This window comes from Macrosteles quadrilineatus, unplaced genomic scaffold, assembly GCF_028750875.1.
Source record: "Macrosteles quadrilineatus isolate MER2022 unplaced genomic scaffold, UCM_ALF_1.0 Scaffold_6__1_contigs__length_79288215, whole genome shotgun sequence".
NCBI classification, from domain to species: Eukaryota; Metazoa; Arthropoda; class Insecta; order Hemiptera; family Cicadellidae; genus Macrosteles; species Macrosteles quadrilineatus.
In genome coordinates, this window is record NW_026542599.1 from 70,328,878 (window position 1) to 70,342,687 (window position 13,810).

The 13,810-nt window shown below is 35.2% G+C and overlaps 2 protein-coding genes across 2 annotated transcripts; one reads left to right on the forward strand and one right to left on the reverse strand.

Moving 5' to 3' along the window:
* Positions 1-429: 429 nt before the first annotated feature.
* LOC128997614 (uncharacterized) lies at positions 430-13,259 on the reverse strand. The gene is made up of 5 exons (XM_054423253.1): positions 13,183-13,259; positions 11,570-11,746; positions 10,027-10,175; positions 8,875-8,993; positions 430-2,831 (listed from the first exon to the last, which is right to left on the reverse strand). Exons 1-5 carry the CDS (start codon positions 13,192-13,194, stop codon positions 430-432), a joined length of 2,859 nt encoding a protein of 952 aa, XP_054279228.1. The 5' UTR covers positions 13,195-13,259.
* On the forward strand, positions 6,127-7,881 carry LOC128996410 (NEDD8-activating enzyme E1 catalytic subunit-like). Its single transcript, XM_054421729.1, has one exon. The coding sequence runs from the start codon at positions 6,240-6,242 to the stop codon at positions 7,587-7,589; it is 1,350 nt and encodes a 449-aa protein (XP_054277704.1). The 5' UTR covers positions 6,127-6,239; the 3' UTR covers positions 7,590-7,881.
* Positions 13,260-13,810: the final 551 nt, after the last annotated feature.

Consider the following 13,810-nt stretch of genomic DNA (forward strand, 5'->3'; position numbering starts at 1 on the left):
TGGCTTTCCCAAGATGGCTGACTCATGAGGACACTTGGGTCTCAAGGTATCCTCGCTTAGGTTATTTTCCCTCATGTAAGTTTTTCTCTATTGTATATACTTTCCTCCATCAACTGCCAGTAACTCTTTTATTAGGTGGGTCGATGTGCGTCCTTTAAAAAACTAACCTTACTATTTCAAACATCACTTAAGTGATTTTGTAGTTTCTCCACAAAGAATTTGATGTTTCCGAGATGGGTGCAAATATGCCTCAAAACACCAAATACTCTACAAACAGCATGCTGGAACTTCGGTACAAATAAACCATTATACTAAAAAAAAAAAGATGACTTAAATTTTAGTAAGAACATTTATGAATTAAGCACTGAATGATCAAAGAATACATGCCTGGTCAATATTTTAATTCTTTATACAGTCACAAACAAAAAATTACTTCCTGCTAATGTTGGGATTTGTCAAGTTGAGTTCAGTAGTAGGTGATGAAAAAAGAAAAGAATTTGATATACCAGAGTTGTTCAATTCCTTGATCCTCTCGAACATGGAATATCCCGAAACAGGATTTTCTTCGTCTAGATTACCTGTATTTTGTATGTTTACCTTTTCATAACTTATGTCTAATGCTGATATATTTTGCCCATCTGCACAGTCTTGGTCCGGTTGTTCTTTCTGAACTATACCATAGTAAGTTTCGTTTTTGTCTTTTTCTTTTATCTCCGTTACTGTTTGTGTCAAGAAATCTACCTTTCCTTGGTGGTTAACAGATTCCAGAACTACTTTATAGTCAGGTTCCCTAGACGATTCTACTTCATTCACATTGACTTTTTCCTGATGGAAAAATGGCTCAGAGTGCATCCCTTTGTTTTTGTTTCCCAAGATAGTTTCTTCTGCTTCAGTTCCATCTGACGTAATAGTTCCATTTTTATCATTAGTTCCTTGTATTTCATCCTGATGATTTGCTTGATGTTTGTTATTCCTTATTAAACTGCTGTCTTGATTTTGCACCTTTTCTTCTAATATAGTAAAATACCTTTCTTCATCAAACTCCACAATTCTGCAAAAGATGTCTGCAGCATTTTTGGCTTCATTCAAAGGAAAAATTCCATTCATCAACGGACTGTCAGGATTGTGAGGATTTTCGTTTGTACAATCATATGATCCACCCTGATGATTCGCTTGATGTTCGTTATTCCTTGTTAAACCGTTGTCTTGTTTTTGTGCCTTTTCTTCTATCACAGTAAAATGCCTTTCTTCATCAATCTCCACAAATGTGCAAGGGAGGTCTGCAGCCTTTTTGGCTTCATCCAAAGGAAAAATTCCATTCATCAACAGACTGTCAAGATTATGAGGATTTTCGTTTGTACAAACATATGATCCACCCTGATGATTTGCTTGATGTTCGTTATTCCTTGCTAAACTGTTGTCTTGTTTTTGTGCCTTTTCTTCTAACACAGTAAAATGCTTATCTTCATCAAACTCCACAATTCTGCAAGACATGTCTGCAGTCTTTCTGGCATCAACCAAACGAAAAATTTCATTCATCAGGAGATTGTCATGAGCATTATAATTTACATTATCCTGACGATTCGCTTGATGTTCTTTATTCTTTGTTAAACTTCTGTCTGAGCCATCTTGTTTGTATGCTTCTTCTTCAATCACAGTAAAATCCTCTTCATCGTCAAGCTCTACAATCTTGCAAGGTATGTATGCAGCGTTATTGGCTTCATCCAAAGGAAAAATCCCATTCGTCAGAAGACTGTCAAGAGTATAAACAACATGTTCAGCTTCCTGGAAGATACAATGGTCGTACATGTTAGCCCAGAAACCATTCATGTAGTTTGGCATTTCGTGTGCAGATTTTGTTGTTTCGTTTTGATTTACTAAATCTTCAAGAACAGCGTGTGTTTCGACATTATTTATGAACTCTGTCCATGTTTTGTCGACAAATTCTGTTGCCACTATGGCACTCGTTTTGACTTCTTCTGAGTTGTTTAAATTGGCTACGCCTATGTTAGCTACAAGATCATTCTCTAGATTGGTTTCATTCCAATAGCAGTAACTGGGGGTTTCATCTTCATTCTCGTAAATGATATGATTTTCAACTACATTCTGCAAGACATCAGTTTGATCAACTCCAGATAACTCTTTTTCATAGAATTCACCAGTTACTATTTGATCACTACTGTTTTCCTTCGATAAACATTCAACAAAATAAGCAGCAACTTCTTTTTGAGGTGTGTACACATTTGGGTAGTTGTCATGTTCCTCTTCTTGGGTGTAGAACGAAGACATATAGGAATTAATGACGTCTTTAATATCTTCTATATGTTGACATAGATCTGATAATAAAGACTGAACCTCCATCGATGATGTTTCAACTTTGTCACAATTTACAACATTATCAAAAACTTGGTAGATGTCCAGTTCATGGTCATTCTTGGTTACCAGTATGTCAACTTCATTTGTTGTAACAGCACAATTAACCTTGCATGATTGAATTTCCGAAGGAATTGAAATTTGATGTTGAGATAGTTTACTCTCTAGTAGAATGCCAGAAGACACAACTAGTTGGGATGAATCAACTTCATGTGAATCATTTACTGGGTTTGAAGAACTTATTGTCCTCGGACAATCCTCTCCAGATGGGATTAAGAGTTCTCTTGCTGGGATAAAATTGTCAGACAGGTTTCCGCATAGGTTTGATGAATGAAGAGATATAAGCAAGGGTTCTTTACTATCATTACCTGATATTGAGACATTGGTTTGAAAATCATTATTAGATTGTATTTTCTTCTCAATGTTTTTCCCCCTCAAAATTTCAGGGTTGCCCATCTCTGAAAAACAAACAGTGTATTTTAAGTTTACAGTTTGTACCTGTGAATTTATTTGAATAAAGAACTTCCATGGAAAAATATTGGTACATGGTTGAAATATTGTGCTGTATTTTAAACGTGAATCATGATCATTTATCGTGGTAGAAATTATTCACACTTTAATTAAAATATTAATCAAACACTTGGGATTGAAATGGTGTTTCTGTCAGTGTATTATGGCTTATGCAATTGATAATAAACATTTGACATGATCTGGTAAATAATAAAATGTTACAATAAAACCATAATAATTATGGTTGGTTATTCAATGGGTATTTATGCATGTTGTTGTTAAGCTAATAATAATAAGCAAGAAATTATAGTAACAATCTATCAATAATAATTATCAATCAATGGAGATTGGAAGGTAGTTGCCCAGTTGCACCGATGGTCATTTTAGGATGATGCCCAGTTGCACCGGCGGTCAAAGATCCCTTTCGCCCTCCCCTCCCATTGAAATGTTGTTAAACATAGTCAGTACGGTACGGTAAACGGTTAGGTTAGGTTTACAAAAAATACAATTCAGTAAATACTTATTTCACGTATATTTCAAGACAAAGAAGATAAACGTTGGCAAACTTATATGATAGTGTGTTGATATCAGCCTATGTCTTTGTAATGTTTATTTGTTACTCTTTACCCCGTACCAAAGAAAGGGTTATATGCTAGTTCCCTATATATGGTAAATATTTAGCGCAGACTATATACGATGGAACGTAAAAGAGGGGATAGGTATATAAAAGCGTCCGAGGAGGGGAAGGATCATCCAAGGGTCACTCTTGGGAGGGAATACTTTGTCGACCCTTGCAAATTCCTTTAACTATCGGTGCAACTGGGCATCAGCCGATTGGGACGCCACCTAAGGTTTCTAAAAAATATACATTGCAAAAACTATAATTTGAGATAAATAATTCCAAAATTTGAATAAAAAACATAATGCATAGTGTATATGTCGGCACTTCAAGAACGTAAGAATTATTATCAGACAGTTTCAAGTACTAAAGCTGCTTCTTGTCCTAAGAAACTAAGAAAGGAAAATAAAATTAGAAACTGCGTAATTTTCGTTGTTTAGGAAATCCATCTTATAATTTATTGGGTAAATATTATTTTGTTATATTCGACAGTTCAGCTTTAAGCAGTTGGTACGATATATAGTTTTAGAAACTGGCAACACTGACTCGTTATCAAGCAGTAGTAAAAATACCCCCGCCGCAGCAAACCTGCAGACTAAGCGAATTTCCATTTGACTGATTGGATTTACACTGAAATGTCTACTTAAAAATATAGCATTTATTCCCGATTTAAATAGAATTAGTTTAACAAGTACTTAGGTTTGCTGCATCAGGGAGGGTAAAACTGTTTTTTTTGTAAAATGTTAATAGTTGGTAAGAAATAAAAACATTTTCCAAATTTGATCAAAATATGTTCATAAACAAGCAAACTACAACAGTTTACTCATTCTCCATAAGAATAACATGGGAATTTTAAATTTACAATTTTTTTGAATTTTCTCCGTAACCATTAGGCGCATAATAACGCTTCAATATACTAAATTATTTGTTTTTTTAAGCTCTACAAAATGGTTTGGAAATAAATTGCTAAACTTTATGTTTTTTGGGTCAAAAATGGGAAAAACCTATTTTTACCCCATAAAACCCCCCGTAAACACCTGTTCCCATGGTCCGATCATGCTGGATCGCGAACTCGTTCGAATAAACGTAGGTTTACACGTTTGTACCAAATTTCATCAAAATCGGATCATTTTTGCTCGAGTTATCGTGCTGACGGACACACATATATATATATATATATATATATATATATATATATATGAATTTGAACGGATGGTGTTTTTGGCCTCTAGGGACCTCAAAACGAAAAAAAAAATCGGTCCCGCGTCCAGGTCTTACCATGAGTACTACGGTAATAGCTTATTCCCTATATGGGAAATTCGCTAAAAAGTCGAGCAATTACCCTCTTTCCGGGTATTTTAGTAGTGCGGGTAATTTTAATATAACGGGAATTTTTTCATGGGTAATTAAAAGCCGACTGGGGAATTTCAGACAGAATCTTAAGGTAATGGAAATTGAGAAATTACAACTTTGTAGTTGTGAAGTACATCACACGCCAATCAATGCAATGGTGTCTTGACACACTACCAGACCAGACCGTCTGGCTGCAACCAGACCGTCTTGGGCGGCTCTACACACTCCCAGACCAGACATTCCAACATTCGTAATTGAGACACCGTGGTGAGAACTCCAACAAATGGATGAATGAATAGTGAATACTGTCACGATGGTCGGTCGTCTGACAGACAGCGCTACACACTCACAGACCAGACAAAAATAGTGGTGGGGGAACCTCAGACCGTCTGTGGTCTCTGAGGGTTCAACCATCAGACACGCAGACAGTCTGGTCCGAGAAAATCGGTCTGCAGACATCCCCACACACGATAAGACAAGTGCCAGACGCCAGACCAGACGGTCTGGTCTGGAGGTCTGGTCTGGTAGTGTGTGGGGGGCTTTAGGTATTTTCCGTTTTGTCTCAAAAAAGGTTGTTTTATTAAATTAAGTTCTGCAAATTAGGCTAAAAAACAAGACGTTATAAATTATCGGCAGCATTATTATGTTCGAAAAAGAATACATTCTATTTAAAGACATTCTTTTAGTTTTATAATTGGTTTCAAAGCCAAAGAGCTTTAAACATCTTGTTGTCAAAAGTATTAAAATTCTATTGTCGACTTCCACAGCACCTTCTCAGGAGGTAGAATGGCTAGAAAAACTATTTTATTTTTAAAAGTCCTGAATTTTTGTCTAAATTCTGAACTGATTTTAGAAAAAGAAGTTTCCAAGTCCAAGTTACTGTAACTTACTTCTAAAATTTATCCATTTATTTGAAAATACTTAGTCATGTCATAATGAGGATCAAAACTCAGAAATGAATTAACTACACTGTTATTGTGGTAAATTACAATTACCCACTTTGTAATTTATCTGGACTGAAAATTTTATTTGGGTAATTCTACCTAATAAACGGGAAAATGAAGTAATATTAGGGACATTTTATGATATTAGATTCTCAGACTATATAACGGCAACACTGCCTCACTCATTCATTAGTGTCCTGACAATGTCAATGCCCACTGCCACTGCCACTACTACCAGTGCCATTGCCATATTGATATTGCAATTTATTACAGTTAAAAAACTCAACTCTCTGTCCGTCCGCTGTCGTCTGTCTCTGTGAAGTGAATTGAGTCTGAGTCTGTGTGTGATCAAGTTTGTGAATTTTATGTGTAGGTTATGTTTGTCATGAAAGTAAATGTAAATTAATTCATTTTGTTAATAGTTCAAGTTAATACTGAAAATGGAAGTGGTTTCAAATAGTCCAGACAATATGCAAAGACGTTGGAGCCATCTCAAGAAAGTGCTAGAGAGATCTGGCCCTTTTTGTCATCCAGATTTTGAACCTTCGCCAGAAAATCTAAATTTTATTGGTACCTCTTGCAAACTGTTAGTTATCGGCGCCGGCGGATTAGGCTGTGAACTTCTCAAGGATTTAGCTTTAATGGGGTTTAGAGAGATACATGTAATTGATATGGACACAATAGACCTGTCAAACTTGAACCGTCAATTCCTATTCAGGAGGAAAGATATTGGATCATCCAAAGCAGAGGTTGCTGCCGAATTCATTAACAAAAGAGTTCCCGGTTGTAATGTTGTTCCGCACTTCAAGAAAATTCAAGACTATGACGAATCTTTCTACAGACAATTCCATATTATAATTTCTGGTCTTGATTCAGTTGTTGCTCGTAGATGGATTAACGGAATGGTAATATCTCTCCTGTCCTACGATGAAAATGGAGATCTTGATCAATCCTCACTGATCCCGCTAGTGGATGGTGGAACTGAGGGATTCAAAGGTAATGCTAGAGTTATACTTCCTGGAATAACTGCTTGCATCGAATGCACCCTGGATCTGTACCCTCCACAGGTTACATATCCTTTGTGTACAATAGCTAACACGCCCAGACTCCCGGAACATTGTATTGAATACGTTAAGGTTATACAGTGGCCAAAGGAGAACCCTTTTGATGTGACCATCGATGGGGATGACCCTAACCACATCAATTGGATATATGAGAAGTCTTATGAACGTGCAAGTCAATTCAACATCAGTGGTGTTACCTACAGATTAGTTCAAGGTGTAGTAAAGAATATCATACCAGCTGTGTCTTCTACAAACGCTGTTATTGCTGGTGCCTGTGTGACTGAAGTATTCAAAATTGCCACAAGTTGTTGCATGCCGATCAACAACTACATGGTCTTCAACGATGTCGACGGTATTTACACCTACACATATGCAGCGGAGAAGAAAGAAGATTGCCTGGCGTGCAGCAATATTGCCAAGTGCCTTGAAATAAAGAATGGAGGTATCAAACTTCAGGAGCTAATAGATCTTCTTTGTGATGATCCTACTTATCAAATGAAGAGTCCTGGAATTACTGCTTACATCAACGGGAAGAACAGAACTCTATATTTACCACACGTTGCAAGTATTGAGGCTCAAACAAGGGATAACCTGAAGAAGACAGTTGCAGAATTGGGACTGGAAAATGGCTCTGAAATCATGGTAGCTGATGTGACTAGCCCCAACACAGTAGTATTTAATTTAAAGTTTTCAAACAAATCTGATACTGAAATGGTGCTGGGTTGAGCGTTTTGTTTGAATTTTGAAATGTCTGTGATTTAGGTCCTGATAAGCTTTGTGAGTATAAATTCAAGCTCGGTAACCTATCTTTAACAACAGTAAGTTGTAGGAAAAGTTATTAGGCTTATTAAAATAAGTCTCACTTATAGGCCTACCGGTACTTTATCTCAGTTTTCTCTAAAATTCTATTGTAGCTTTTGTTCAAAGTTGTATCGTGGTTCTCAGACATCATTTAATTTAAACCCAGTTTAATACTTGTCATTTAAAACTTTTATAATAAAATAATATTTTTGTTGAATTAGTTTATTCAAAGAGTTTGTTTTTTACCTTTTAATTAAAATAGGTCTACTTAAAGTTATTAAGTTAGAAACTTTGGCAATAGTGTTTTAAAATGAGCGGCTAGTGCTCCATAGGATTTTACATTTATTTGTAGTAGGCCTACAGGCTAAGTAAAAGCGAAGAGCTTTTTTATTGCTAGAAACTGGACCCATTTGTTCTTTAAGCAAATAAGCATTCTCTGGCAAAGAAAACAGCTGATCTAGCAATGAGGCTACCCTACTATTTTATTCATCAAAAACCCATTCTTCACTTAGGCTACGGTACTTATTTATTTTATTTAATTATTTATTTTACATTCCAACAGACAGCTCCGTTTTGATATTTGGTAGGCCTACAATTTAGTGCAATACCGGTATACAATACTTGCTTAAAGCTAGTTATGTATAAGGTAGGCCTATACAATAATGTTGAGTGAAAAACAATGAATCAGTTAAACAAAACAAAAATGAGAAACGGCAACAAGATGACAAAAATGACAGCGGCAAGCAACAAAACGAGGTACCTATAGTTACATATTTAATACATATTTACATATACATAATATTTCCATAACACTTACGCTAACTTTGCCTTTAAATATGCACCTCGGTGTGTCGGCATGTGTAAATCTTAGTGTAGCCTACGTAGCTGTTTTAACTAAACTACTGAAGGCTATTGTTTGAATTGTTAAACATACTCTTCTAGAATCTAATGTAGCAGCATTTAAAGAATAAAAGCTTTAACTCTACTATATAGCTTTGGCCTTAATTTAAAGTATTTTTTTATGTTTTAATCATCTAGGCCTACAGGGTGGTACTTTAGACTAAATTCCTCATTTGAAATTTTCAATAGGCTGATTAAAATTTTAATGCTGACAGATTTCACCGGAGTTGACATTTTATTTACTTACACTTTGACAAAAAGGTGTTTAAGTTACTGAAAGACTCTACATAAAGTGATGGTATGTACAGACCTGTTTCTTGAAAGATGGAAGCCAGGACGCATTCGGTGATTGGCCATGAGACATTCGGTACCAGAACTTGAGTTTGAGCCAGAGGTTTTGATTTCTTGTATAGTATCGATTCTAACTTGCTATGGCAAAAATGTAACTTTTAGAATCATAACCCCAGAAAATCTATCCAAGCTAGCGACAACATTTTAATCGCCAAATTAATGAGTACGGTACCTATGTAATACTTATAGGCCTAATGAAAATTGAAACTTGGTATTAAGAAGAGTTAAGCAGTTTAACTTAGGACTACCGTAACTGACCGCTCTAATTCAATCAAGTGTTTTTGTAACGTTGAATCTTACTGTTACACTTAAGTGTGCTGGTTGTTTGGCACGCGCAGATGCAAGGGCCAAGGGTTTTGGTTACTGTTTGTAGCACCAATTGTATACCGATTTAAAAGATCTTGGTGTAATATTTTCTTAAATAATATTGCAAGTCTCTGGCGTTTGAAAATTTTTATTGAGGTATTTAATGTGACACTAAAAGGTTGGTTTTAAAAACACCAAAAAATAAATTTTAGAGAAAAAGTAAAACACGGGATTCTTAAAAACAAGAATCTGCAGTTAAACTTAGTATACTAAAAAGTTTAAGGATAGGCCTAACGATGTAATCACCCAGATTCAAAAGGCTTACAAGCGCTCTTCATGGCGCTGTTCGTTCAGTGCAATAACATCGGCGTTGCAACATCGTACAACTGAGAAATCCGAGCTGAGGTAGAGCGCACCCTAACTACAGTATAGTGGTCTTCAGGTTTAGACTGTGCTATATTGCAGTACAGGTTACTAGGACCAAACAATGCTTCCTTGTATGTGCTGATGCTTCTGGGCTGATTTTTAGAGTATTCATCATGTTAAAACATCAATTATTCCTGTATAGGCTGTGTTCTTAAGATTCATTCATTTAGAAAATCAAACCATAAGTTAGCCTACTGTAAGCACTTCTTAAAAAGTTACAATAAGTTAGTCCTGATCGGTTAATAAGTTTTTCAATCAACAAAAAAATGTTAAAATACAAAATTTATTACTAGATGAACTTAGTTTGCATAGGCATTTTCCACAAGAATACATACATCATTTAGCTACTCGTACAATTTTGTTATAAAAAAAATACTACCTCACAACCATTTTCTTGTAAGACTTCAAACCCCTGTTTTCAACATTATGATTATTCAGTAGTTCAATCACATTGTTTGTTGTAATGCCATCAAATCCCTTTATTTTTCTTAACTCCGGTTTGTGTAGGTTCCAAAAGGAATTACGGGCCTGAAATAAATTATTTACAAATAATAATATTATTTACGTGTTCAAAATCAAAACTATCAAGGAAATTAGGTTCTATGCTTTAAAAACTCAAACTTGCTCAGTATTTGTTTAGTTTTTGAATCACCCTTAAATATACAACAATATAGGTACGGTACCGTATGTGACCAAAATTCACAATAATCCGAGATTTATTACTCTTTACTAAAATTTTTTGGAAAGCAAGTCGTCAAAAAATGTCTTTGGATGTATTAGAATCTTGTAAAATTAAGACCTACTCTTTCATCCAGTTGTTCATAACTTGTCCTAACTTCCATACTTCATACTCTATACTTTCATTCAAAACTCCCTTTGTGAGAATGTTGAACACATATACTTAGGTTTTTTTGTTTTTTTTTTTTAAAGAGGGCCAGGCTTAGTTACAAGTGACCATGGGATTGCATCGCAGCTGGAACAGCTTATTGTGCACCCTCATTCACAGGTCCTCATTCTCCATCAAATCCCAGGTCAGTGAACCATGAGATCCTTTTGACTATGGTAACCTGTTTTTCCCTTTGATCTCCAGTCGATAGGCCAAGGGATGTCATACGCAGACATTGTAGGGCTGGGCACATAAATATATACTTAGGTCTGGTATAATGAATTTATTTTAAGATCCTTGAACCGAAAAAAGGGTACAGTTCTGCAGAGAACCTATTATAGAATATTATGGGATGAAATATTAGTTTGATATAAACCGATTTGAATATTGAATGTAAATATTGATCATGGGACTTTTCTTGTAGAGTACAATCAACCACTTTTTTTAAGTGTGTTGCGGGGTTTGGCTTTTAGGTTAGTTTAATATATGAAACTCATGAAATAAAAAATACAAATAGGGTACAAGAAAATGTTTTTGTAAGTTTATTTTTAAATTGCACAAAATATTGTCTTTTCATAAATGTTACATTCTTCAAAGCATAAACTGCCGCAGCTTGAAAAACATAGGCCTAATCAATATTTAAATCAAGTAAAATCTATATCCGATACCAATATCAAGCTAATATTTCGTCCGATAATATATCGTAGGTTCTCTCCGGAAGTCTGCCCCCCAAAAATATTTCATAAACAATTAAGTTACATTGCAAAAGCGTTTGGATTTTGCCGATTTTTGTTCGCAAATTAACCTAATGGGAAGAGTTCGCCCTAGCACAAGAAACAACAACTTTACATTAGCTTATACACAAAAATTAGAATATTTTACTGTCACTAACAGTGGGTAAACTTTCTTATTTAGAAGCCTTTTATTCTTGCTCGTAAAACTTTTTTGTATGTGGAAATTTCTAAAATGCTTCCAAAATATAACAAAATTAGATTAGAATGTTTTTACACATTTTAATTTCCGGATCACTCCTTACCTTCATACCCTGCACACAATTCAGTGTTGCCAGTTTGGACTGTGAGTCTCGCACCAACCTGCAGTCGTCATGTCCAGTCTTGATAGACAGTAGTGCCAACCCCTCTGCTACCACATGGTGTGCTATTGGCAACACTTGTCCGTCATAACATGGCTGAATCACCGACACAGTCTGACCCTGTAACTAACTCAGGTACAACTCGAATTGGCTTACAGAAATCCTCACTTAAGTTGGGGAATGAGCACGCTCCGATAATTCCCTTTATGGGATTTGGGCCATTAAAGATGGGGTCGATGGTTCCCCTGAGTAAAAACTAAACCAAAAGTATAAACTAAGACTTTAATTTTTACGGAAATTGTCTAAACCAAATATATGTAACATTTTACGTAGCCTACATATATTTTAGGCCTATTGCCTCTAGGTTGTAGTCCAGAATTGTTTTCCACATTATCTCAGGACTAGAGGGGGTCGTGGCATTATCACTTGGATAAAATCCATTGGTTATTGGGCGGGATTTAAGCCCGGGCCCTCAGGGACTGAAGTTCCGCACTACCACTTGACCAGCTCGCTCCTCATGGATATAATAATGAAAGTATAATTTTGTTTTAATACCCTAGTTAAACTATCGTAATTGCATTTTAGAAAGGTGTCGGGCAATCACCTTAGCCTTAGGTACCTATTGTCATAGGAATACAGTCAAATAACAAATAACTTTTACAAAAAGCTACTATTACTGCTGACAGGTTTTGTCAAGACCTAATTTCAGAGGTAGTTATTTGTTTTTCTATGCAAATATACAATTTCACCTTTTCTGAGTTTGAGGTTAGTGCTGATTATATTTCCATTGGATAAGTCACTAGGACAGTACAGTTTAAATTTAAGTAAAACCATAGATAAAACACACTCCCTTAGGTTGTTAGTTTATCCTTGTGTTGGTTTAGTCTATGGTAAAACTATTTAGGGTACAGATGTTTTGCGCCTATTATAATTTTAATGTGCTACTAGGGCTTTAGGACTGCAAATATGATGAGTTTAAAAATAGACAGCTTAAAATATGTTCTTAAGCATTTTAAGTCAAAATTGTACGCAGAAGAGTCTTTTACGCCTCTGGAACCAGATACAGTACTGGTTTACTGTGGTTTTTACTGGTTTACCCCCATGAGGAAAAGTTTCTGCAAGCCGGTATCTGTTTTTATTTACTTTTCTCATTTGTAGCTATTAATAATCTCTGTTATGGCCTTTACAAAACATCGAGTAGAAAAAGCCTCAATATATATCAATGATTGAAAATTCTTCAGACTCAATGCATATAACATTGGCTAGTATTGAAAAAGGAAACATTTTTGTGCAAAATTGCTCCAAAGCTTGAAATCTTAGATAAAACTAACACGGATTTTGGTTTTGCAAAGTGCGAACAAATTTCCTGACAATCAAGTTGTATTTTCAATTTTCAATGAATACAAGGGAAATTTTAGTGATTAAAAAATAGCCTAATTAATTCACTGTCACTGGATGGGGGTTGCAAAATAGACCCAAACTACAGTTGATTGTAAATCTACACAAGATCATGACCAAAACTATTTCTATAATCTTCAAATTCACTATTTCCTTACCTTGAATGGCATTTTCTTTTTATTAATCTGTCAAAGTAACACATCAAATTTTGTCAATGTTATTGTTTTCTGAAATGTTTTGTTTGGATACATATGATGATAAAACTTAACACACATGTTTCCACTGAAGTTTTAGTAGCCCATGGGCCAGTGTGGTTGTATCTATAATCTTACAATAATGATTTTAGATTTGTGGCGTTTTTCAAAGAACCAGAGACAAAATATTCATCCTTTTTGCCTGTCTGGGACTCAAAACCTTTACTGTACCTAACTAGCAAAAATAGTGATTCAAAATTTTGAAAGGTTATCCATTAAACTTATTTATTGCAATTTGATTGGCATTGTATATTATACTACAGGTACAATAAAAGACGTCCCCAAGATTTTATGATTCTAATGAGTCTACGCCGAGGGGTATGGCCCCTCCTGTGAAAAAAAAAACAGTTTAAGAAAAATGTTAAAATTAACTAACTTCTGTGAGTGTTTAGACCGATTGTATGGGAAACAGATGTATTGTCAAAATTTGTTAAATATGAGTCCATTTAGTAAACAGCAAAACAATTATTTTAAAACTGTTTTTCGCCTTTTTTCCTAAAAACCTCTTGACAGTAAAAAAGACTCTCGGAGC